The sequence below is a fragment of the Selaginella moellendorffii genome, unplaced genomic scaffold (assembly GCF_000143415.4).
Source record: "Selaginella moellendorffii unplaced genomic scaffold, v1.0 SELMOscaffold_141, whole genome shotgun sequence".
Classification (NCBI taxonomy): domain Eukaryota; kingdom Viridiplantae; phylum Streptophyta; class Lycopodiopsida; order Selaginellales; family Selaginellaceae; genus Selaginella; species Selaginella moellendorffii.
In genome coordinates this window covers 177,511-201,471 of record NW_003314402.1, presented here as the reverse complement: position 1 = coordinate 201,471, position 23,961 = coordinate 177,511, and the positions used below count along the sequence as shown (strand labels likewise).

Below are 23,961 nucleotides of genomic sequence, written 5' to 3'. Positions count from 1 at the left end.
CATGCATACCTTGCTCGTCGCCGCTTGCGACGCGATCGCCTGCTGTCCGCCATAGCCGCGAAGAAACCTACATTGAACTATCCGAAGAATATACGCGCCGATGCTAGAAGCATATTCCCCTCTTTAACTATGTACACTGATATAAGTTGCTAAGGACTCTCATCTAAATAGCATTTTGAGCTCCTCGATTCGAGCGCTTCGCACCTCGTCTGTGAGAGCCCTCGCGAAATCGCTGCTTCCTCGCTTGGACCTGTTGCATTCTCTCCCCCACCGAGTCCTGCTCTAGAGACATGAGAAACGTCAAAGAGAGTTTCAAGTGGCGCTTACTTTGACGATGAATCGCTTGATCGATACGTTCTTCGTCTGACCGATGCTCGATCGTCCACATTCTCGACTCGGAAGATGGCTAAAAAAGAAAACTATAGCGCGTACCATGAGAAAAGCATGAGCATGACCTGTCCACAAAATAGAGTGGTTTTTGGAGGTAAGAAACACAAAAAGCTTACGGCCACGGCTGGAATATTGCTGAAGCTTTTGAGCACTTGTTCTCGCTGACGCTGCGATAGCGTTCCGTCCAAGCGGACGAAACAGAAGTTCTTCCTGGCAGTGCATTGTTAGAAACACAAACAAAGAGAAAGCACCAAAAGGAAAGACGCTCGTACCTTTTCAATGGTATCTCTAACAAGTCGAGAAACGCTGTCCACTGACTAAAAACAACGCTTTTCGACCCGGCCTCACTTAACGTCTGGAGGTGGTGCAGCAGAGCCTCGACTTTGGACGACTCCTTCCACTGCTCCTCGACATTTATTCGAAACCGATTACTTGTTGGTACAGTTATGAGTTCCTATTTCGTACAGGAACGCCTGCATGATAGCTATGGATATGGATACAATAACTTCATATTGAGCCGGTTGGAGAACAAGAATTGGTCTGTGAATCCAACTTGTGAGTGAATACAAGACAAGGCACAGTGCAAAGAAAAAAAATGCTTACCTTCCTTCTTTATCAGTTGAATCTTTTGTTCTCCGAAGCATTAACGGCTTCAAGATAGCTTGCAGAAGCTTCAATCCGCGCTCATCCCCCTCCTCGTAAGGCTTCTGACTTGTTGATATAAACTCTGCAAGCACATCATATACGTAACGTCTCTGGTAAACACAGAAAACTCTACCTCAAATGGAGAACTATGCTGCTCATAAGAGAAAGAGCCTCTGGTGCCATTTTGCACTTCCCAAAGGTATCACCAGTCGGCTGGAAGAACTTCTTCTTACTTTCGGCTTCAGGCTTGGGAAAATTGAAGGACACGAACTCGCCAACACGAATCCGGCATCCCCTGGACGTCGAGTACCCGGCAACTTCAGTCTCTTGGAGAAGCCACCACCTCTCTGCATCTAAAACAACCAGCTTCCATCTTCACCAAGCCATCTACTTTCGTAGGATCACATCCAGCTGCGATCGAAACCGAAGCTTCAGCTTTCACGGAATCACAGCCAGCTTCCATCTTAACGGGATTACCGTGGGTCAAGGCACTACCTCTGATTGAAAGTCCAGCTAAGGCGCTAGAAACAGCCTCGCCATGTTTCCTGACAGTCTCAATGGAGCTCTCCACCACTGTTGTTCTTTCCACCTCGGCATCGTTTCCTCCTCCAGTCATAATCTTGTTTACCTCTTCTTCCCCACCATCGATTGCTCCACTTTCTACTCCCGAATCATCTAAATCCTCTGCTCCACTATCATTGCTCACCTCGGCAATTTTTGCTGTCCTAGAAGCCTCAGCTTTTGCAGGAGTTTTTGGCGATCCACTGCCGATGGAACATTTTGCCGCAGGGACCTTTGTTGTCACCGTACATCTAGAGCTCCCTGTCGTCCACGATTTACCAACGCTGGCTGGGGCTCCTCGCCTTGGCACTGCTCGTCGGAGCCTTAAGCTGGAGCCTCTTCCTATTTCTAAAACCCGGAGTGTCGAGCCCCATTACCTTGTGCAGCTCCACAACGCCGATCAAGGCCGCCCCCCAGCGCCGTCTCCTCGACCACGCGGGCAATAGAAAACCTACGTCGCCTCCAAGAAAGAACCCTAGAATGGAGAAGTAGCGCGGGAAAATGTAGCGGGAAGCCCCAATCAATTGCGCGCCAGCATCGCGCATCTGATCGACGACCTTCTTCTTCGCAAATCCTGGAGATCACGTCCGGGCGGGAATAGAATGATATGGAGCACCCATTGCCAGGATCGCATTGACTGGGCGATTGCGGATAGAATCTAAGATCTTTCAAGACGTCGGTGACAAGATCGCCCGGATCCCATCAAAGATCGGCAGAGGAGCCCTCTATTCCCGTACGCCTGGATCAACGCCGTACAAGAGAAAAGACGATGTTCTTCTCGGGCGTGTCGATGTTTAGGGTTTTGGCCAAAGACACAAGTACTTTACGTGTTTTTTGCGAGCGATGTAGCGATCGTTGCGGTGCTCACTGTGAATCTCATAGAGTGAGTGAGCCACAGCTGTGAAAAAAGTGAAGAATTCCGATCTACAAGGTCAAGAGTTAATGTTGCGCTTCTTTCTGGGAGGGAGACAACCTTTACTTGTAGGTCTACAGCCATGGAGGTTGTGGGCTCCTTGGCAAGCGCCTTGTGTGGCTTGGCTCTGGGCCCTGCTAAGAAGGTATGGGACTGCAATGCCAACATTGAAACGCTGGAGAACAAATCCGGCGCCCCACATCCGGGACAAGATCAACGCTTTCGGTCGCCACAAGGAGCGAAATGGACCTGGCTTTATGTTCTCTGAAGCGGCCGAGGAATGCTTGGAGCGTGTCAGGAAATGGAACACCAAGGCACAAGCACTCTTGGGATCACGCGACAACAGGATCTGGAGCCCCATAAAGCGGTGGGTACAGTAGCATTTTATCTTTTGTGTGTGTGTGTGTACAAATGGCAGGCAGCTGGTTGAACTTCTCCACTTCCTATAGGTACAAGCGGAGTAACGAGATCGCGAAGTCCTTAAGTGCCTACGGCGATCTCCTGTCGCAGATCCAGGGTCACGAGCATGAGCTGAATGTCCACATTGAGGAGCTAAAGAAGAGGGCATCCAGAATCCAGGCCACGCTTGACAAGTTTAATGCTCCCAAGCACAGGAATCCAGATTTCCGCTACTCTGGTGAGGCTGAGGCGTGGCTGACTGAACTGACTGAATGGACTGAGAAGGCGCAAGCGCTGCTTGGATCACAGTAAGGCTTATTCGAATTCATGTTTGAAGCAATGGAGCTAAAAGATGGATCTGTCGCGCAGGGAGAAGCGATCTGGCGCGATTTTGGAGCTGGTACGCACTTGCGAGAACGATCTCCTCCCGCACATTGAAAGGTACGAGCGAGAAGAGTTGAGAGTGATACAGCCGAGCACCAGCTTTTCCGTACGGAGTTGTCCACAAGACAGAGGTCTCGTAAACTATGTACGGCGTGGTGTTCCCGAGGCCAACGACATGTTTGGCCGCCATGGGGAGCAGCTGGATGAGGTGGTGAATGCCCTCCTGGATCCACAAGCCCCGGGGAAATGGTTTGGACTCCTGGGAATGGGAGGATGTGGCAAGACCACCCTTGCAAGCTTCGTGAACAATGACCAGAGGGTCCGGCAGCATTTCCATGACAACATTGTATGGATCACTGTCAAGAAAGATGCATCGGAGGATGATCTCAGGGCCCAGCTCCTCAACGCTCTTGACTGGGGCGGCATGAAAGAGAGGGCCCAAAATGCAGGCACCCTTGAGCATGTGCAGCACTTGGCACAAAATGTTGCTCGTGGAATTTGTGTCTTGCTGATACTGGATGATGTGTGGGAGATGAGCTTGGCCAAGGGACTGGATTTTATAGCAGGGCTGTCCTCTTACAGCCGGGTGCTGGTAACAACCAGAAAGGAAGACATTTTGAGCAAGCTGGGTGCAAAGGTATTTCCTGTGCATAAGCTATCAGAGGACGAGAGCAAAAAGATGTTTTGGAAGTTTGCCTTTTATGATTCACTACCTAGTGATCCGGACATTGTGAAAGTTGCCGAGAGAATAGCTGGCAAATGTGAGGGTCTCCCTCTAGCTCTTGAAGTGATTGGCAGTGCCATGGCTGTCCACAGGAATGAAGGGACGCAGGTGTGGGAAGAACGCTATCAGAAGATGCATTTGTTGAATGACGGGGACATTGAGAAGCGGATGTTCCAGCGCTTGAAGTTTAGCTATGACGAGCTGTCTAATAAGGATGAAAAGCTGCAAGAGTGCTTTCTCTATGTGGCTGCGTTTCCAGAAGATCGGCGAATCGAGTTTGATGATCTGAGAAAATGTTGGATAGCGGTTGGGTCAGAACTCTCGCCTCTGCAGATTGTTAGTGAACTGGAACGAAGATGCCTAGTGAAGACAACTGATGATCGATTCAGATTCGAGAATCAGATTCGATGGTATAAGTTTGTAACTGTGCACGATATGGTACGCAAGCTGTGCATAAGAATCTTGAAAGGGAAGTACCCACCCCAGGAAGAGCACGAGAAGGGATGCCTGTTTGGCTATGATTGTCCACCTGGGATTTCTGCAACATTTTCTAAAGTTTCATTCATTGGAAAGAAGGTTACAAGCAGCTTTTTGTCTGGCATTCATGTGCGAGATGTCTTGCTTCTCGATGGATGTAAAGTAATGGATGACAGTCTTATTATAGATCACATCCAAAATGTCAAGGTATTGAGCGTGAATAGATGCTTTAAGTTGGTCCGTTTTATTCCAGAGAGCATATCCAAGCTGAGAAACCTTCAAGTGCTTGACCTTCGAGTTTTATTTGTGACGACAATATTCCCAGATGCGCTCTTCAGCTTGACATCACTGAAGGTTTTGAAATGCAATGAGATCAGAAAATTCAACTTTGCATTACTGCCCCAATTATTCAACTTGGAAGAGCTGGAGCTTAAGTCCAATGAGGAGTTTGCTGTGGATTTGAGTGGAATTTCAAGCCTACTAAGACATTTAGAGCTAAAACTCTACAATGCAACAATAAAAATACCTCACAGCCTGACATTGAGAAACTGGAGTTGTGGGCAAAGAGCATGGACTTTGGCGATTCCACCGGCCCGTGGCAACTTGTCAATCTAAGACGATGTCACATTAGGGTGGTATCGACTATCAAACTTGACTGGACGCGAATGTTTAAGAATTCCAAACAGCTTGAGGACTTTGTCATTCACGGGGTACAAGACGTTGAAAACAATGCCAAAAGCCTTGAATGGCCACAGCTCCAATATTTAAGGATGAGAAACAATGAGACAATGAAAGAACTGTCTTGGTTAAAGGGCTTTCAACGGCTACGAGAACTTCACATACACTGCAGTGGTATCCAGTTCTTCAGTCTGGATGGATCGTTCCCATGCCTCGAACATCTGGAGCTTGAATCTTGTAAGGAGTTAGCTGTGGCTATGGATTTGAGTGGAATTTCAAGCCTACACAAGCTAAGAGATTTAAAGCTAGACTTCAAACGTGCAACAATAAAAATACCTCACAACCTTGGTGCACTAGTGGACATTGAGAAACTGCAGTTGAGTGCAAAGACCATGGACTTTGGCGATTTCACCGGCCCGTGGCAACTTGTCAATCTAAGACGATGTGACATTAGCGTGCAATCGAGTATCAAACTTGACTGGAAGCGAATGTTTAAGAATTCCAAACAGCTTCAGGACTTTACCATTGACGGGGTACAAGACGGTGAAAACAATGCCGAAAGCCTTGAATGGCCACAGCTACAAATTTTAACGATCAGAAACAATGAGACAATGAAAGACCTGTCTTGGCTAAAGGGCTTTCAACGGCTACAACAACTTCAACTAGACTGCAGTGGTATCCAGTTCTTCAGTCTGGATGGATCGTTCCCATGCCTCGAATGGCTGGAGCTTCGAAATCTGCACATTGCACAGTCGAAGTTCAAGGATGATTTGGCAGCAAGTCTTCCAAACCTGAAGAGGTTAAGATTCTATCTGGCTCCTGATAATACATGGGAGCATTTGCCTCTCTTTGTGACACAACTCCCCAAAGACCTTGATGGACTGAGAGTAGAAGGTTACATGAGGAGACTCTTGATGCCAACCGAGAGATCACAGCTGAAGGTGAAATTGTTCATATTATATTGGTGGAAGGGCTGTATGAGGCAGCTCCCCAATGAATTCTTTGAGCCAACAGACCAGATGACTCTTTTAAGACGTGTGCACTTGTCTGGGATTGAAGATATTCCATCATCCATTGCATCCCTTCCAGGATTGGAGGTTCTTGAGCTCGCTGATCATGATGATGTAGTGTGGCCCCAATTGAGTTCAGACGATCACGGCCTTGGCTTATTTCCCAGGCTCAAAGTCCTATGCTGCCAAAAAGGTACGAAAGTTCCACCATGGCTTGAGGAGCGGCCGGATCTCCAGATAACATTCTGGGATTAAACCTTGCTCCTTCAGTGGACATCGATTGGGTTCTCGATCTGCGCAAATGCTACACTATTTTGCATCACTCAAAAAACAAAAACAGAGATTTCCAAGCCGTCAGCAGCGTTTGGAGAAGACACAGTTTCTGTTTTTCTTACAAATCGTATTCTCAGGATATTACTTTACTCTCGTGGTTTTGAGTATTTTAAAATCTGGTGTATAGAGTAAATGGTAAAACATGGAAAACATAACAATATTAAGAATATGCATATGCATACCTTTAGTTCTTCAGAGGTCCTGAAACGGTTCTCCTTCGGCTGTAACCAGAGATACAAACACATGAAAATAGAGAAAGAAAAAAAGCAAGCACAAACCTTGTAAAACTGTGGAGCTTTACCCTCACGACGGTGACCGTCAATTTGTAGCTCCTCAAGATCTAGAGAGGTCGTCACGCCTTCTCCTTCCAAAGCATCTAGATTATGGAGCCTCTGTTTGGACTCCTCAAAAGCCGCACCAACGGCTCTACCCGCTACATGACTGATCGCCCCAGAAACCCCGAAACTCTAGAATGCGCCCCGGCTTTCTAGCCGCCCCGGCCGCGGAGACCAGAGGAATCGACGCGATCGCCTGCAAAGCCTCAGCGTTCAGCTCAATTTCCTAGAGATAATATGCTTGCATGAATCTAGATCGGCTACTCCGGCTCTCTAGGCCAGCGAAATCGCGGCGCGGCGCCGGCGCTGGCGCTGCTGCTGCTTCTCGAGGCGATCCTAGCATGCATACCTTGCTCGTCGCCGCTTGCGACGCGATCGCCTGCTCCTTCGCTGTCCGCCATAGCCGCGAAGAAACCTAGAAATGCTTGTACCCAAAGCTCCTACATCCATGACACATTGAACTATCCGAAGAATATACGCGCCGATGCTAGAAGCATATTCCCCTCTTTAACTATGTACACTGATATAAGTTAAAAAAATCCAGTTCTTCTCATCTAAATAGCATTTTGAGCACCTCGATTCGAGCGCTTCGCACCTCTTCGTCTGTGAGAGCCCCCGCGATCAATCGCTGCTTCCTCGCTTCGATCCTGCTTTAGAGACATGAGAAACGTCAAAGAGAGTTTCAAGTGGCGCTTACTTTGACGATGAATCGCTTGATCGATACGTTCTTCGTCTGACCGATGCTCGATCGTCCACATTCTCGACTCGGAAGATGGCTAAAAAAGAAAACTATAGCGCGTACCATGAGAAAGGCATGAGCATGACCTGTCCACAAAATAGAGTGGTTTCTTGGAGGTAAGCAACACAAAAAGCTTACGGCCACGGCTGGAATATTGCTCAAGTTTTTGAGCACTTGTTCTCGCTGACGCTGCGATAGTGTTCCGTCCAAGCGGACGAAACAGAAGTTCTTCCTGGCAGTGCATTGTTAGAAACACAAACAAAGAGAAAGCACAAAAGGAAAGACGCTCGTACCTTTTCAATGGTATCTCTAACAAGTCGAGAAACGCTGTCCACTGACTAAAATCAACGCTTTTCGACCCGGCCTCACTTAACGTCTGGAGGTGGTGCAGCAGAGCCTCGACTTTGGACGACTTTGGATTACTTCTTGGTACAGTTATGAGTTCCTATTTCGTACAGGAACGCCTGCATGATAGCTATGGATATGGAAAAGAGCTCGAGAAATAAAACAATATGTTACCTCGGATATTGGACAGGGACCTCCGGCGCTAGTACGCCAGCTATTCAATAGGCACTCACGGCACATTCGATGAGCGCATGGTGTAAGAACTGCGTGCATCTCCAAACAAATTGGGCACTCAGCACTTTCTCCTTTACGAATATCATCCACCACCTCTTTGACATACGCCGTCGAAGGCACCTGGGAGGAATTCTTGTCCAAGAAACGTCTAGCCAGCTTTCCCAGGTCCGCAAAGTCTTCAGTATCGCCACGGCTGCGTGACGAAGAAAACGTCAGGAACTTCAGACATAAGAGGATGCATTTTCTACCTCAGAACAAGAAAAGGATGATCACAAGCTTTGCCGTAATCGAAGTAGCAGTTCGAGGATCGAGGCATAGTTATGGAGAACTTTACCTTGTTCAACGAACTGATCGAATTTTACCTGATCACAAACGCAAAAACGTGTTCACAAAAAAGAGAAAATAAAAGAAAGAGAAGTTCTTCATGCCTTAGATCTGTGGTAAAGGGCATCATAAAAATCACGTTCAGGCTCAGATAGTTTGCATTCAATAACTTCACATTGAGCCGGTCGGAGAACAAGAATTATCCAACTTGTGAGTGAATACAAGACAAGGCACGGTGCAAAGAAAAAAATGCTTACCTTCCTTCTTTATCAGTTGAATCTTTTGTTCTTCGAAGCATTACCGGCTTCAAGATAGCTTGCAGAAGCTTCAATCCGCGCTCAACCCCCTCCTCGTAAGGCTTCTGACTTGTTGATATAAACTCTGCAAGCACATCATATACGTAACGTCTCTGGTAAACACAGAAAACTCTACCTCAAATGGAGAACTATGCTGCTCATAAGAGAAAGAGCCTCTGGTGCCATTTTGCACTTCCCAAAGGTATCAAACACTTGGCGCAGTCGGCTGGAAGCCGTTCTATCTGTGAGCAAATGGTTAGAAGTAAAACGAAGAAACAAGTCAAGTGAAACGTACCTCTCCTGAAGCTTTTGTCAAGAACCTTACAATATCGGAGCTCACTTTCGGCCGAACCTTCTTGTGCTCAAAGAAATTCTTCTTACTTTCGGCTTCAGGCTTGGGAAAACTGAAGGAAATGAACTCGCCAACACGAATCCGGCATCCCCTGGACGTCGAGTACCCGGCAACTTCAGTCTCTTGGAGAAGCCACCACCTCTCAACATCTAAAACAACCCCCGAATGGAGTTTCAAGTTTCACAGTATCATAACGAGGGTCCATCTTCACCGAGCCAACCAGAGCTTCGACTCTTGCAGACTCAAAACCAGCTTCCATTTTCACCAATCCATCTACTTTCATAGGATCACATCCAGCTGCGATCGAAACCGAAGCTTCAGCTTTCACGGAACCACAACCAGCTTTCATCTTAACGGGATTACCGTGGGTCAAGGCACTACCTCTGATTGAAAGTCCAGCTAAGGCGCTAGAAACAGCCTCGCCATGTTTCCTGACAGTCTCAATGGAGCTCTCCACCACTGTTGTTCTTTCCACCTCGGCATCGTTTCCTCCTCCAGTCATAATCTTGTTTACCTCTTCTTCCCCACCATCGATTGCTCCACTTTCTACTCCCGAATCATATAAATCCTCTGCTCCACTATCATTGCTCACCTCGGCAATTTTTGCTGTCCTAGAAGCCTCAGCTTTTGCAGGAGTTTTTGGCGATCCACTGCCGATGGAACATTTTGCCCCAGGGGCCTTTGTTGTCACCGTAACGCTGGCTGGGGCTCCTCGCCTTGGCACTGCTCGTCGGAGCCTTAAGCTGGAGCCTCTTCCTATTTCGAGCCCCATTACCTGTGTAGCTCCAGAACGCCGATCAAGGCCGCCCCCCAGCGCCGTCTCCTCGACCACGCGGGCAATAGAAAACCTACGTCGCCTCCAAGAAAGAACCCTAGAATGGAGAAGTAGAGACGATAGCGCGGGAAAATGTAGCGGGAAGCCCCAATCAATTGCGCGCCAGCATCGCGCATCTGATCGACGAGCTTCTTCTTCGCAAATCCTGGAGATCACGTCCGGGCGGGAATAGAATGATATGGAGCACCCATCGCCAGGATCGCATTGACTGGGCGATTGCGGATAGAATCTAAGATCTTTCAAGACGTCGGTGACAAGATCGCCCGGATCCCATCAAAGATCGGCAGAGGAGCCCTCTATTCCCGTTCGCCTGGATCAACGCCGTACAAGAGAAAAGACGATGTTCTTCTCGGGCGTGTCGCATCTCTCTGCGCCATCGCTCTCTCGCCGCCTCGCCAAGAGAAATTGGGGCTTAGGGTTCTTGCTCAAAAGATCTCCGCCGTCCATTTTCTGGCTATGGCGTTTAAGATGCCCGTTTTAGGCCAAAGACACAAGTACTTTACGTGCTCCACGTTTGTCTGTTTGTACAAATAGAGGTGTTTCTTGCGAGCGATGTAGCGATCGTTGCGGTGCTCACTGTGAATCTCTTAGAGTGAGTGAGTCACAGCTGTGAAAAAAGTGAAGAATTCCGATCTACAAGGTCAAGAGTTAATATTGTGCTTCTTTCTGGGAGGGAGACAACCTTTACTTGTAGGTCTACAGCCATGGAGGTTGTGGGCTCCTTGACAAGCGTCTTGGCAAGCGCCTTGTGTGGCTTGGCTCTGGGCCCTGCTAAGAAGATATGGGACTGCAATGCCAACATTGAAACGCTGGAGAACAAGGCGCACCACATCCAGGCCAAGATCAACGCTTTCAGTGATCACAAGCAGCAGAAAAAAACTTCTATCAATAAATGCAAGTAAAAAGCCTTAACCTTCCTATGTTCTATGTTTATCAAATGTTACTTATAGGCCCAATCCCAAAAAGCATTACGGATTGGGCAATTTATCTCTACCTCCATTATGAATTTGCTAAATAAGGACTTGAAAAATACCTCAAAAAAAATATTTATAACAATATTATGTTTTTGAAAGAAAGCAGCAAAAAACCACAAGGCTGACAACATTAAAAACACTAAAAAATATGTGATAATCGTGTATTTTTAAGTTTCACAAGTTTTGCAAGAATGTGTTTGCCTTGTAATGTTGATTGTAATATTTGTCTGGGGATTAGAATCACTAGATTAGCTAGAAAATGACACATCTCAATGGTTCATACCAAACTAAATCAAAAAGGAAAGAAAAATTATTGTTGTCTATCATATGTTGCAACAAGGGCAGCAAAAGGTTATTTTTTCACCAAATCTACTTTCTATAAGCATAGGCAAACACTTACTCTCACTAAAAATGCATAAGTTAGCACGGTGACAAATAATAGAGTGGATTTGGGGGGAAAGTCAGAACCATATAATCTAGCAAATGGGTTTGGATATGATTTGTGAGAGAACATTATATTTGTCATTAGTGATGTTGGAATGAGTGATGAATAGTTTACCTAATGATAATTTGGTTGAAGAAAATGTCATGAAAGAGGAAGAATTAAAAATTGTGGCAATACATGCTAAAATCATAGTGCAAAAGCAAAACACAACTATGGTGGTAGGTTTGTAATAATCATATTATATTTCATGCTTATAACTATATGGTTTTCCAAGTGATATATATTTTACTCAAATTATAAAGATATTCTTAATTGGGATTAGGGGTGCAATTGAAATCTTTATTTGTGTTAAATACTACTAGTGAGAAATTGTCTATCTGTCTATTTCTTTGGTAGAAGCTAATAATTTTTTCTCAGTTACTATGTAGATGAACTAAGAAGAACTCTAATGAAATATCACCACATAGGTTCTCATATTCTAGTTTTAGGGAATATTCAGTTTAATCATATTTGCATCTTACTAATGGATGCTCTAGTTAGAGAAGTTTGTATTGTGCCATACTATAACAATGTTTGGAATTACTTTTATTTAGTTTTGGATGTAGTTTATCACAAATTTCCAGAAGGTGCCCACAATAAGGACACTACTATAGAAGTAACAATAAAGACAATTTTATAGAAGTGGCAATTGATTATATTATGAGGATCCAAGGAAGAATTAAATATGTGGTAAAGGTGTTTGCAATAGAACATTTATATGTTATATGTATGGAAGTTGTAACCAACAATCCCAATTCATATAGAATTAAAAAAGGACATTCTGCAGCAAATAAAAACAATATAAATTTGTTTATTTTCTTATTGAAGTGTGGGAATTTTTTCATAAAAGTTCCAGTCAAAAACATCATATGTTTGTTAAACAGCACAACCTATGCTCTTATCAAAAGAATATTGTCATATGAATAAATTACATGAATGTACATCTTTTATATGTAGTTGAAAATCCATAAGGAAAATCAAGTTTTAGTCCAATTTTAAAATAATTCTTGATGTCCTTAATATTATAAATCAAGTTCCAGAGTGTTAACTATATTAAAACATATAAACTATCCTAGTTCAAAAGTAAAACCATATACATTTCTAGTCTCAAAAATAGTGAAGAATGACCCAGAGTACGCTTTCCTGACCCAAAGCAATCAAACACGTGGCCCAGTCAGCTGGAAGGCGTCCTATCTGTGTGCAACTAAAACAAAGCGACAAAAGTTACCTCTCCTGGAGAAACTTACAATGTCGGAGCAATGAGAGAGAGAGAGAGAGAGAGAGCCACAGCTGGCATTGCAAGAGGGAGGGTGCTGCACGAGGCCCTCTACTACTCGCTCTACTGCAAGCAATCAACTCTAATTAAACTGAAGTCACTTGTAACAGCTTATACCTCTCTGAAAATTACTGTTCATTTTAAGAGGGGGTACCAAGGCCAAGAGTTCTGGGAGACGACCTTTACTTGTAGGGCTACAAGCATGGAGGTTGTGGGCTCCTTGACAGGCGTCTTGTGTGGCTTGGCTCTGGGCCCTGCTAAGAAGATATGGGACTGCAATGCCAACATTGACACGCTGGAGAACAAGGCGCCCCACATCCAGGACAAGATCGAAGCTTTCAGTGTTCACAAGCAGCAGAATCCTGGCTTCACGTTCTCTGAAGCGGCCGAGAAATGCTTGGAGCGTGTCAGGAAATGGAACACCACGGCACAAGCACTCTTGGGATCACGCCACAACAGGATCTGGAGCCCCATAAAGCGGTGGGTACAGTAGCATTTTATCTTTTGTGTGTGTGTGTGTGTAGAAATGGCAGGCAGCTGGTTGAACTTCTCCACTTCCTATAGGTACAAGCGGAGTAACGACATCGCGAAGTCCTTAAGTGCCTACGACGATCTCCTGTCGCACATCCAAGGTCACGAGCATGAGCTGAATGTCCACATTGAGGACCTACAGAAGAGGCAATCCAGAATCCAGGCCACGCTTGACAAGTTTAATGCTCCCAAGCACAAGAATCCAGATTTCCGCTACTCTGGTGAGGCTGAGGCGTGGCTGACTGAACTGACTGAATGGACTGAGAAGGCGCAAGCGCTGCTTGGATTACAGTAAGGCTTATTCGAATTCATGTTTGAAGCAATGAAGCTAAAAGATGGATCTTTCGCACAGGGAGAAGCGATCTGGCGCGATTTCGGAGCTGGTACGCACTTGCGAGAACGATCTCCTCCCGCACATTGAAAGGTACGAGCGAGAAGAGTTGAGAGCGATACAGCGGAGCACCAGCTTTTCCGTACGGAGTTGTCCACAAGACAGAGGTCTCGTAAAGTATGAACGGCGTGGTGTTCCCGAGGCCAACGACATGTTTGGCCGCCATGGGGAGCAGGTGGATGAGGTGGTGAATGCCCTCCTGGATCCACAAGCCCCGGGGAAATGGTTTGGACTCCTGGGAATGGGAGGGTGTGGCAAGACCACCCTTGCAAGCTTCGTGCACAATGACGAGAGGGTCCGGCAGCATTTCCATGACAACATTGTGTGGATTACTGTCAAGAAAGATGCATCGGAGGATGATCTCAGGGCCCAGCTCCTCAACGCTCTTGAATGGGGCGACATGAAGGAGAGGGCCCAAAATGCAGGCACCATTGAGCATGTGCAACAGATGGCACAAAATGTTGCTCGTGGCAACCATGTCTTGTTGATACTGGATGATGTGTGGGAAATGAGCTTGGCCAAGGGACTGGATTTTACAGCAGGGCCGTCCTCTTACAGCCGGGTGCTGGTAACAAGCAGAAAGAAAGGCATTTTGAGCATGCTGGGTGCAAAGGAACTTCCTGTGCATGAGCTATCAGAGGACGAGAGCAAAAAGATGTTTTGGAAGTTTGCCTTTTATGATTCACTACCTAGTGATCCGGACATTGTGAAAGTTGCCGAGAGAATAGCTAGCAAATGTGAGGGGCTCCCTTTAGCTCTTGAAGTGATTGGCAGTGCCATGGCTGACTACAGGAATGACGGGCCGCAGGTGTGGGAAGAACGCTATGAGAAGATGCATTTGTTGAATGACGGGGACATTGAGAAGCGGATGTTCCAGCGCTTGAAGTTTAGCTATGACGAGCTGGGACGCTTTAATAAGGATGAAAAGCTGCAAGAGTGCTTTCTCTATGTGGCTGCGTTTCCAGAAGATGAGCAAATCGAGTTTGATGATCTGAGAAAATGTTGGATAGCGGTTGGGTCAGAACTCTCGCCTCTGCAGATTGTTAGTGAACTGGAACGAAGATGCCTAGTGAAGACAACTGATAAGTATGTAACTGTGCACGATATGGTACGCAAGCTGTGCATAAGAATCTTGAAAGGGAAGTACCCACCCCAGGAAGAGCACGAGAAGGGATGCCTGTTTGGCTATGATTGTCCACCTGGGATTTCTCCAACATTTTCTAAAGTTTCATTCATTGGAAAGAAGGTTACAAGCAGCCTTTTGTCTGACATTCATGTGCGAGATGTCTTGCTTCTCGATGGATGTCGTGGAATTTCTGGTGTGGATGTCAGTCTTATTATAGATCACATCCAAAATGTCAAGGTATTGAGCTTGAATAGATGCTATAATTTGGTCCGTTTTATTCCAGATAGCATATCCAAGCTGAGAAACCTTCAAGTGCTTGACGTTCGATCCTTCGATGATGCGCCTCAATTGCCAGATGCGCTCTTCAGCTTGACATCACTGAAGGTTTTTAAATGCAAGAAGATCAGAAAATTCAACTTTGCATTACTGCCCCAATTATTCAACTTGGAAGAGCTGGAGCTTGAATCTTGTAAGGAGTTAGCTGTGGTCATAGGTTTGAGTGGAATTTCAAGCCTACACAAGCTAAGACATTTAGAGCTAAAACTCTACAATGCAACAATAAAAATACCTCACAGCCTTGGTGCACTAGTGGACATTGAGACACTGGTGTTGCGTGCAAAGAGCATGGACTTTGGCGATTTCACAGGCCCGTGGCAACTTGTCAATCTAAGACGATGTCACATTTATGTGGAATCGACTATCAAACTTGACTGGAAGCGAATGTTTAAGAATTCCAACCAGCTTCAGCACTTTTCAATCGACGGGGTACAAGACGGTGAAAACAATGCCGAAACCCTTGAATGGCCACAGCTACAAGCTTTATCCATCACAAACAATGAGACAATGAAAGACCTGTCTTGGCTAAAGGTCTTTCAACGGCTACGAGAACTTCACCTAGACTGCAGTGGTATCCGGTTCTTCAGTCTGGATGGATTGTTCCCATGCCTCGAATGGCTGGAGCTTGAAAATCTGCACATTGCACAGTCGGAGTTCAAGGATGATTTGGCAGCAAGTCTTCCAAACCTGAAGACCTTAACATTCAATCTGGCTCCTGATAATACATGGGAGCATTTGCCTCTCTTTGTGACACAACTCCCCAATGACCTTTTTGAACTGAGAGTAGAAGGTTACACGAGGAGACTCTTGATGCCAACCGAGAGATCACAGCTGAAGGTGAAACAATTCACATTATTTTTGCGGAAGGGCTGTATGAGGCAGCTCCCCAATGATTTCTTTGGGCCAACAGACCAGATGACTGCTCTAGAATATGTAACCTTGGTTAGGATCGAAAATATTCCATCATCCATTGCATCCCTTCCAGGATTGGAGATGCTTAGGCTCTATGATCATGATGATGTAGTGTGGCCCCAATTGAGTTCAGACAATCACGGCCTTGGCTTATTTCCAAGGCTCAAAGTCCTATGCTGCGAAAAAGGTACGAAAGTTCCACCATGGCTTGAGGAGCGGCCGGATGTCCATATAACATTCTGGGATTAAACCTTGCTCCTTCAGTGGACATCGATTGGGTTCTCGATCTGCGCAAATGCTACACTATTTTGCATCACTCAAAAAACAAAAACAGAGATTTCCAAGCCGTCAGCAGCGTTTGGAGAAGAGACAGTTTCTGTTTTTCTTACAAATCGTATTCTCAGGATATTACTTTACTCTCGTGGTTTTGAGTATTTTAAAATCTGGTGTATAGAGTAAATGGTAAAACATGGAAAACATAACAATATTAAGAATATGCATATGCATACCTTTAGTTCTTCTTCAGAGGTCCTGAAACGGTTCTCCTTCGGCTGTAACCAGAGATACAAACACATGAAAATAAAGAAAGAGAAAAAGCAAGCACAAACCTTGTAAAACTGTGGAGCTTTACCCTCACGACGGTGACCGTCAATTTGTAGCTCCTCGAGATCTAGAGAGGTCGTCACGCCCTCTCCTTCCAAAGCATCTAGATTATGGAGCCTCTGTTTGGACTCCTCAAAAGCCGCGCCAACGGAAGAGTTTTGCGTACTTCCCGATGGCAAGCCTGGACGTTCAAGTTGAGATGCCAAAGACCGTGCCTTTGCAACCTTGTAGTCCGGTTTTTCCTCCGCTGGAAATGCTGCCTTTGAGTCGGCCTGTTTTATCCTCCATTCCTGTTGATGTTTTCTCCGAGCATTCGACTAAGTCCCGTTTCAAGATTTAAGCGACTCGTCCCTTCCATCAGAGATACCGCAGGAGGTGATGTCACTTGGCTCAGCATCTTTATGCCTCTCACTTACCGCAATCCACTGGCCAACAGCACCCCGACCACCGCGTCTGGCGTCTGCACGACCGGTACCTCGACGCCTTCCCGCACCTCTAAAGTCATCGCCTCCGGGCTCAAATTCGGCCTCTCCATTTACGTATCTCCCACGATAGTCCTGTAGTCTTCCGGATGCCGAGTTTGTCCTCGGCTTATCATTTGTCTTAGAGTCGTTATAGTCGTAGCCGTTTAAAGGTAGTGCGAGGCGGCAGGCTCCGATCCTCTTCGCTTCAAAAGTGCGAAACCAGCAGCTCCACCTCCATCGACTTCCCGGGACATCTCGTTCACTTCAACGCCAAAGCTCCGGGCTGGCGGCTTGCGTTCGCTTTCTCCGTCAAACAAAGTGTGGCTTGACGACGGAAGAGCAGCCCACAAACGTCCAAGGAGGTCATTTGGACTCTGCGGAGGAGAAACGACATGACGCCTCGGCGGTCCTATGGGACCGTGAACAGCAGATGGACTTCCTTTCTTTGATGGCTCTCCAGAATCCCCACTGTCCTGTGTAGCATCCACCTTTGTGGAGGCTGTGGGCTTAACACGACCAGGACCACCCTGTAACAACTGAAGGAGCTCGGAACCATTGCCGTGGAATTGTTGCTTGTCATCCTTCGCAGGTGTAACCGATCTCCTCGGCTGCTCTGGGGCGCGTTTGGAGTCCGAGGTCTCAGCTGCGCTGGGTCCAAACACCGGAGACTCCAAGTGAAGGCCAGGACGAGCTTTAAGCTCCCCAGAGGAATGCGGCGGATGAACCACATTATCAGCAGGCTGGAAAGTCGGAGCATTTGGAAAAGGATACGGCACTGGCGGATCTCGACTGGAAGAGGAGCAAACGAGCGTAGAAATCAGTGGTTCGACGGAGTCAAGAATGGATCCGAAGGGAAAAGTGGGTCTTGGTGCTGCTGGAAGTGAGGTGACCACCCACCAAATCTTATTGCTGGGACGTAGAGTGGTCGTGGAGGAGGACCTTCTCCTCCAGGTCCTCCAGAGGGAGCAAAGCTGTGGCAGGGACCGTGACCTGCGACTGCTGGGTCCTGTAGCTGCGACTGCTCCTCAGCTGCTCACAGCTCTTGAGAAAATGGAGTAGCAAATCGCCGCTGGGAGACGACACATCCACGCCCAGTTCATCCTCGGCCTGAGTAGTGGCAGTCAAGGCGGACAAGCTGGGAGGAACTTGTGGCGGATTCCACGTCATGGCTGACTTCCAGCTCCCTGTGAGAGAATCACTGCCCGCTACATGACTGATCGCCCCAGAAACCCCGAAACTCTAGAATGCGCCCCGGCTTTCTAGCCACCCGGCCGCGGAGACGAGAGGAATCGACGCGATCGCCTGCAAAGCCTCAGCGTTCAGCTCAATTTCCTAGAGATCATATGCTTGCATGAATCTAGATCGGCTACTCTGGCTCTGGCGCTGCTGCTGCTTCTCGAGGCGATCCTAGCATGCATACCTTGCTCGTCGCCGATGCTGCCGGAATCAAACGCGCATGCGACGCGATCGCCTGCTCCTTCGCTGTCCGCCATAGCCGCGAAGAAACCTAGAAATGCTTGTAACCTAGCCATCCTCTGCCGATGCTAGAAGCATATTCCCCTCTTTAACTATGTAGACTGATACAAGTTAAAAAAATGCTAAGGACTCCAGTTCTTCTCATCTAAATAGCATTTTGACCTCCTCGATTCGAGCGCTTCGCACCTCTTCGTCTGTGAGAGCCCTCGCGATCAATCGCTGCTTCCTCGCTTGGACCTGTTGCATTCTCTCCTCCACCGAGTCCTGCTCTAGAGACATGAGAAACGTCAAAGAGAGTTTCAACTCGCGCTTACTTTGACGATGAATCGCTTGATCGATACGTTCTTCGTCTGACCGATGCTCGATCGTCCACATTCTCGACTCCGAAGATGGCTAAAAAAGAAAACTATAGCGCGTACCATGAGAAAAGCATGAGCATGACCTGTCCACAAAATAGAGTGGTTTCTTGGAGGTAAGCAATACAAAAAGCTTACAGCCACGGCTGGAATATTGCTGAAGTTTTTGAGCGCTGCGATAGTGTTCCGTCCAAGCGGACGAAACAGAAGTTCGTCCTGGCAGTGCATTGTTAGAAACACAAACAAAGAGAAAGCGCCAAAAGGAAAGACGCTCGTACCTTTTCAATGGTATCTCTAACAAGTCGAGAAACGCTGTCCACTGACTAAAAACAACGCTTTTCGACCCGGCCTCACTTAACGTCTGGAGGTGGTGCAGCAGAGCCTGGACTTTGGGTCCAAGAAACGTCTAGCCAGCTTTCCAAGGTCCGCAAAGTCTTCAGTATCGCCGCGGCTGCGTGACGAAGAAAACGTCAGGAACTTCAGACATAAGAGGATGCATGTTCTACCTCAGAACAACAAAAGGATGATCACAAGCTTGCCGTAATCGAAGTAGCAGTTCGAGGATCGACGCATAGTTATGGAGAACTTTACCTTGTCCAACGAACTGATCGAATTTTACCTGATCACAAACGCAAAAACGTGTTCAGAAAAAAGAGAAAAGAAGTTCAATCCGAAAGCATGCCTTAGATCTGTGGTAAAGGGCATCATAAAAATCACGTTCAGGCTCAGATAGTTTGCATTCAATAACCTGACATTGAGCCGGTTGGAGAACAAGAATTGGTCTGTGAATCCAACTTGTGAATCTTTTGTTTTGTTCTTCGAAGCATTAACGGCTTCAAGATAGCTTGCAGAAGCTTCAATCCGCGCTCAACCCCCTCCTCGTAAGGCTTCTGACTTGTTGATATAAACTCTGCAAGCACATCATATACGTAACGTCTCTGGTTAACACAGAAACTCTACCTCAAATGGAGAACTATGCTGCTCATAAGAGAAAGAGCCTCTGGTGCCATTTTGCACTTCCCAAAGGTATCAAACACTTGGACCAGTCGGCTGGAAGCCGTCCTATCTGTGAGCAAATGGTTAGAAGTAAAACGAAGAAACAAGTCAAGTGAAACGTACCTCTCCTGAAGCTTTTGTCAAGAACCTTACAATGTCGGAGCTCGCTTTCGGCCGAACCCCTTGTGCTTAAAGAACTTCTTCTTACTTTCGGCTTCAGGCTTGGGAAAATTGAAGGCCACGAACTCGCCAACACGAATCCAGCATCCCCTGGACGTCGAGTACCCGGCAACTTCAGTCTCTTGGAGAAGCCACCACCTCTCTGCATCTAAAACAACCAGTTGCTTCTCTGCAGCTTTAGCCGTGTCATTTTCTATTGGAACCACCTTCGCTTCAGACAAATGGGCAGCTGTACCACCCCCGAATGGAGTTTCAACTTTCACAGTATCATAACCAGGTTCCATCTTCAGCGAGCCAACCGGAGCTTCGACTCTTGCAGACTCAAAACCAGCTTCCATCTTCACCAAGCCATCTACTTTCATAGGATCACATCCAGCTGCGATCGAAACCGAAGCTTCAGCTTTCACGGAACCACAACCAGCTTCCATCTTAACGGGATTACCGTGGGTCAAGGCACTACCTCTGATTGAAAGTCCAGCTAAGGCGCTAGAAACAGCCTCGCCATGTTTCCAGACAGTCTCAATGGAGCTCTCGACCACTGTTGTTCTTTCCACCTCGGCATCGTTTCCTCCTCCAGTCTTAATCTTGTTTACCTCTTCTTCCCCACCATCGATTGCTCCACTTTCTACTCCCGAATCATCTAAATCCTCTGCTCCACTATCAACAATCACCTCGGGAATTTTTGCTGTCCTAGAAGCCTCAGCTTTTGCGGGAGTTTTTGGCGATCCACAGCCGATGGAACATTTTGCCGCAGGGACCTTTGTTGTCACCGTACATCTAGAGCTCCCTGTCGTCCACGATTTACCAACGCTGGCTGGGGCTCCTCGCCTTGGCACTGCTCGTCGGAGCCTTAAGCTGGAGCCTCTTCCTATTTCTAAAACCCGGAGTGTCGAGCCCCATTACCTGTGCAGCTCCAGAACGCCGATCAAGGCCGCCCCCCAGCGCCGTCTCCTCGACCACGCGGGCAATAGAAAACCTACGTCGCCTCCAAGAAAGAACCCTAGAATGGAGAAGTAGCGCGGGAAAATGTAGCGGGAAGCCCCAATCAATTGCGCGCCATCTGATCGACGAGCTTCTTCTTCGCAAATCCTGGAGATCACGTCCGGGCGGGAATAGAATGATATGGAGCACCCATCGCCAGGATCGCATTGACTGGGCGATTGCGGATAGAATCTAAGATCTTTCAAGACGTCGGTGACAAGATCGCCCGGATCCCATCAAAGATCGGCAGAGGAGCCCTCTATTCCCGTACGCCTGGATCAACGCCGTACAAGAGAAAAGACGATGTTCTTCTCGGGCGTGTCGCATCTTTAAGATGCCCGTTTTAGGCCAAAGGCACAAGTACTTTACGTGCTCCACGTTTGTCTGTTTGTACAAATAGAGGTGTTTCTTGCGAGCGATGTAGCGATCGTTGCGGTGCTCACTGTGAATCTCTTAGAGTGAGTGAGTCACAGCTGTGAAAAAAGTGAAGAATTCCGATCTACAAGGTCAAGAGTTAATATTGCTCCTCAGCTGCTCGTCGCCCCCACCGCTCGAGAAAATGGAGTAGCAAATCGCCGCTGGGAGACGACACATCCACGCCCAGTTCATCCTCGGCCTGAGTAGTGGCAGTCAAGGCGGACAAGCTGGGAGGAACTTGTTGCGGATTCCACGTCATGGCTGACTTCCAGCTCCCTGTGAGAGAATCACTGCCCGATACATGACTGATCGCCCCAGAAACCCCGAAACTCTAGAATGTGCCCCGGCTTTCTAGCCGCCCCGGCCGCGGAGACGAGAGGAATCAACGCGATCGCCTACAAAGCCTCAGCTTTCAGCTCAATTTCCTAGAGATCGGATGCTTGCATGAATCTAGATCGGCTACTCCGGCTCAAATCGCGGCGCGGCGCCGGCGCTGGCGCTGCTGCTGCTTCTCGAGGCGATCCTAGCATGCATACCTTGCTCGTCGCCGATGCAAAACGCGCTTGCGACGCGATCGCCTGCTCCTTCGCTGTCCGCATATAACACATTCATTCATTGAACTATCCGAAGAATATACGCGCCGATGCTAGAAGCATATTCCCCTATTTAACTAGATATAAGTTAAAAAAATGATAAGGACTCCAGTTCTTCTCATCTAAATAGCATTTTGAGCTCCTCGATTCGAGCGCTTCGCACCTCTTCGTCTGTGAGAGCCCTCGCGATCAATCCTTGCTTCCTCGCTTGGACCTGTTGCATTCTCTCCTCCACCGAGTCCTGCTCTAGAGACATGAGAAACGTCAAAGAGAGTTTCAAGTGGCGCTTACTTTGACGATGAATCGCTTGATCGATACGTTCTTCGTCTGACCGATGCTCGACTCGGAAGATGGCTAAGAAAGAAAACTATAGCGCATACCATGAGAAAAGCATGAGCATGACCTGTCCACAAAATAGAGTGGTTTCTTGGAGGTAAGCAACACAAAAAGCTTACGGCCACGGCTGGAATATTGCTGAAGTTTTTGAGCACTTGTTCTCGCTGACGCTGCGATAGTGTTCCGTCCAAGCGGACGAAACAGAAGTTCTTCCTGGCAGTGCATTGTTAGAAACACAAACAAAGAGAAAGCACCAAAAGGAAAGACGCTCGTACCTTTTCAATGGTATCTCTAACAAGTCGAGAAACGCTGTCCACTGACTTAAAACAACGCTTTTCGACCCGGCCTCACTTAACGTTTGGAGGTTATGAGTTCCTATTTCGTACAGGAACGCCTGCATGATAGCTATGGATATGGAAAAGAGCTCGAGAAAAAAAAACAATATGTTACCTCGGATATTGGACAGGGACCTCCGGCGCTAGTACGCCAGCTATTAAATAGGCACTCACGGCACAGTCGATGAGCGCATGGTGTAAGAACTGCGTGCATCTCCAAACAAATTAGCACTTTCTCCTTTACGAATATCATCCACCACCTCTTTGACATACGCCGTCGAAGGCACCAGGGAGGAATTCTTGTCCAAGAAACGTCTAGCCAGCTTTCCCAGGTCCGCAAAGTCTTCAGTATCGCCACGGCTGCGTGACGAAGAAAACGTCAGGAACTTCAGACATAAGAGGATGCATTTTCTACCTCAGAACAAGAAAAGGATGTTCACAAGCTTGCCGTAATCTGCTCATAAGAGAAAGAGCCTCTGGTACCATTTGCACTTCCCAAAGGTATCAAACACTTGGCCCAGTCGGCTGGAAGCCGTTCTATCTGTCAAATGGTTAGAATTAAAACGAAGAAACAAGTCAAGTGAAACGTACCTCTCCTGAAGCTTTTGTCAAGAACCTTACAATGTCGGAGCTCGCTTTCGGCCGAACCTTCTTGTGCTCAAAGAACTTCTTCTTACTTTCGGCTTCAGGCTTGGGAAAATTGAAGGACACGAACTCGCCAACACGAATCCGTCATCCCCTGGACGTCGAGTACCCGGCAACTTCAGTCTCTTGGAGAAGCCACCACCTCTCTGCATCTAAAACAACCAGCTTCCATCTTCACCAAGCCATCTACTTTCGTAGGATCACATCCAGCTGCGATCGAAACCGAAGCTTCAGCTTTCACGGAACCACAACCAGCTTCCATCTTAACGGGATTACCGTGGGTCAAGGCACTACCTCTGATTGAAAGTCCAGCTAAGGCTCTAGAAACAGCCTCGCCATGTTTCCTGACAGTCTCAATGGAGCTCTCCACCACTGTTGTTCTTTCCACCTCGGCATCGTTTCCTCCTCCAGTCATGATCTTGTTTACCTCTTCTTCCCCACCATCGATTGCTCCACTTTCTACTCCCGAATCATATAAATCCTCTGCTCCACTATCATTGCTCACCTCGGCAATTTTTGCTGTCCTAGAAGCCTCAGCTTTTGCAGGAGTTTTTGGCGATCCACTGCCGATGGAA

At 47.2% G+C, this 23,961-nt stretch overlaps 5 protein-coding genes and 1 long non-coding RNA gene across 11 annotated transcripts in view; 2 read left to right on the top strand and 4 right to left on the bottom strand.

Moving 5' to 3' along the window:
* The first annotated feature begins 2,422 nt into the window (after positions 1-2,422).
* The window catches only part of LOC112343266 (probable disease resistance protein At1g15890), a 31,235-nt gene continuing 9,696 nt past the window's right edge, over positions 2,423-23,961 (top strand). Inside the window, exons 1-3 of the mRNA XM_024666428.1 lie at positions 2,423-2,876; positions 2,959-3,216; positions 13,592-15,140. Of these exons, the coding sequence (XP_024522196.1) occupies positions 2,539-2,876; positions 2,959-3,216; positions 13,592-15,140 (2,145 nt within the window). The 5' untranslated portion in view covers positions 2,423-2,538. The remainder of the gene's footprint in view (positions 2,877-2,958; positions 3,217-13,591; positions 15,141-23,961) is intronic.
* LOC9645417 lies at positions 6,525-11,006 on the bottom strand. Of its 5 annotated transcripts, none has more exons than XR_002991210.1 (11): positions 9,083-11,006; positions 8,924-9,029; positions 8,749-8,872; positions 8,416-8,529; positions 8,108-8,360; positions 7,882-8,052; positions 7,727-7,820; positions 7,547-7,674; positions 7,199-7,499; positions 6,793-7,045; positions 6,525-6,735 (listed from the first exon to the last, which is right to left on the bottom strand). XR_002991210.1 is itself a non-coding variant. In XM_024666445.1 (3 exons), exon 1 carries the CDS (start codon positions 9,909-9,911, stop codon positions 9,282-9,284), a length of 630 nt encoding a protein of 209 aa, XP_024522213.1. In that variant the 5' UTR covers positions 9,912-11,006; the 3' UTR covers positions 8,623-8,872; positions 8,924-9,029; positions 9,083-9,281. The 5 variants fall into 5 exon arrangements, 1 of the variants encoding a protein (XP_024522213.1); XR_002991209.1 differs by having other exon boundaries at positions 7,199-7,496; XR_002991211.1 differs by having other exon boundaries at positions 7,199-7,496; positions 8,749-8,856.
* Positions 12,812-23,961, top strand: part of LOC112343264 (disease resistance protein RPS5-like) — a 52,144-nt gene continuing 40,994 nt past the window's right edge. Inside the window, exons 1-2 of the mRNA XM_024666424.1 lie at positions 12,812-13,188; positions 13,273-13,530. Coding sequence (XP_024522192.1) covers positions 12,911-13,188; positions 13,273-13,530 — 536 coding nt within the window. The 5' untranslated portion in view covers positions 12,812-12,910. The remainder of the gene's footprint in view (positions 13,189-13,272; positions 13,531-23,961) is intronic.
* On the bottom strand, positions 16,701-19,518 carry LOC9645416. The gene is made up of 5 exons (XM_024666433.1): positions 19,410-19,518; positions 19,182-19,354; positions 19,042-19,119; positions 18,967-18,989; positions 16,701-18,016 (listed from the first exon to the last, which is right to left on the bottom strand). The coding sequence occupies exons 4-5, from the start codon at positions 18,984-18,986 to the stop codon at positions 17,236-17,238; spliced, it is 801 nt and encodes a 266-aa protein (XP_024522201.1). The 5' UTR covers positions 18,987-18,989; positions 19,042-19,119; positions 19,182-19,354; positions 19,410-19,518; the 3' UTR covers positions 16,701-17,235.
* LOC112343276 lies at positions 19,599-20,536 on the bottom strand. Of its 2 annotated transcripts, none has more exons than XM_024666449.1 (4): positions 20,354-20,536; positions 20,023-20,217; positions 19,864-19,969; positions 19,599-19,813 (listed from the first exon to the last, which is right to left on the bottom strand). In XM_024666449.1, exons 1-4 carry the CDS (start codon positions 20,505-20,507, stop codon positions 19,771-19,773), a joined length of 498 nt encoding a protein of 165 aa, XP_024522217.1. In that variant the 5' UTR covers positions 20,508-20,536; the 3' UTR covers positions 19,599-19,770. The 2 variants fall into 2 exon arrangements, with proteins under 2 accessions (XP_024522217.1, XP_024522218.1); XM_024666450.1 differs by having other exon boundaries at positions 19,599-19,793.
* On the bottom strand, positions 22,477-22,752 carry LOC112343283. The gene is made up of 2 exons (XR_002991217.1): positions 22,682-22,752; positions 22,477-22,619 (listed from the first exon to the last, which is right to left on the bottom strand). It is a non-coding gene; the product is annotated as an uncharacterized LOC112343283 (long non-coding RNA).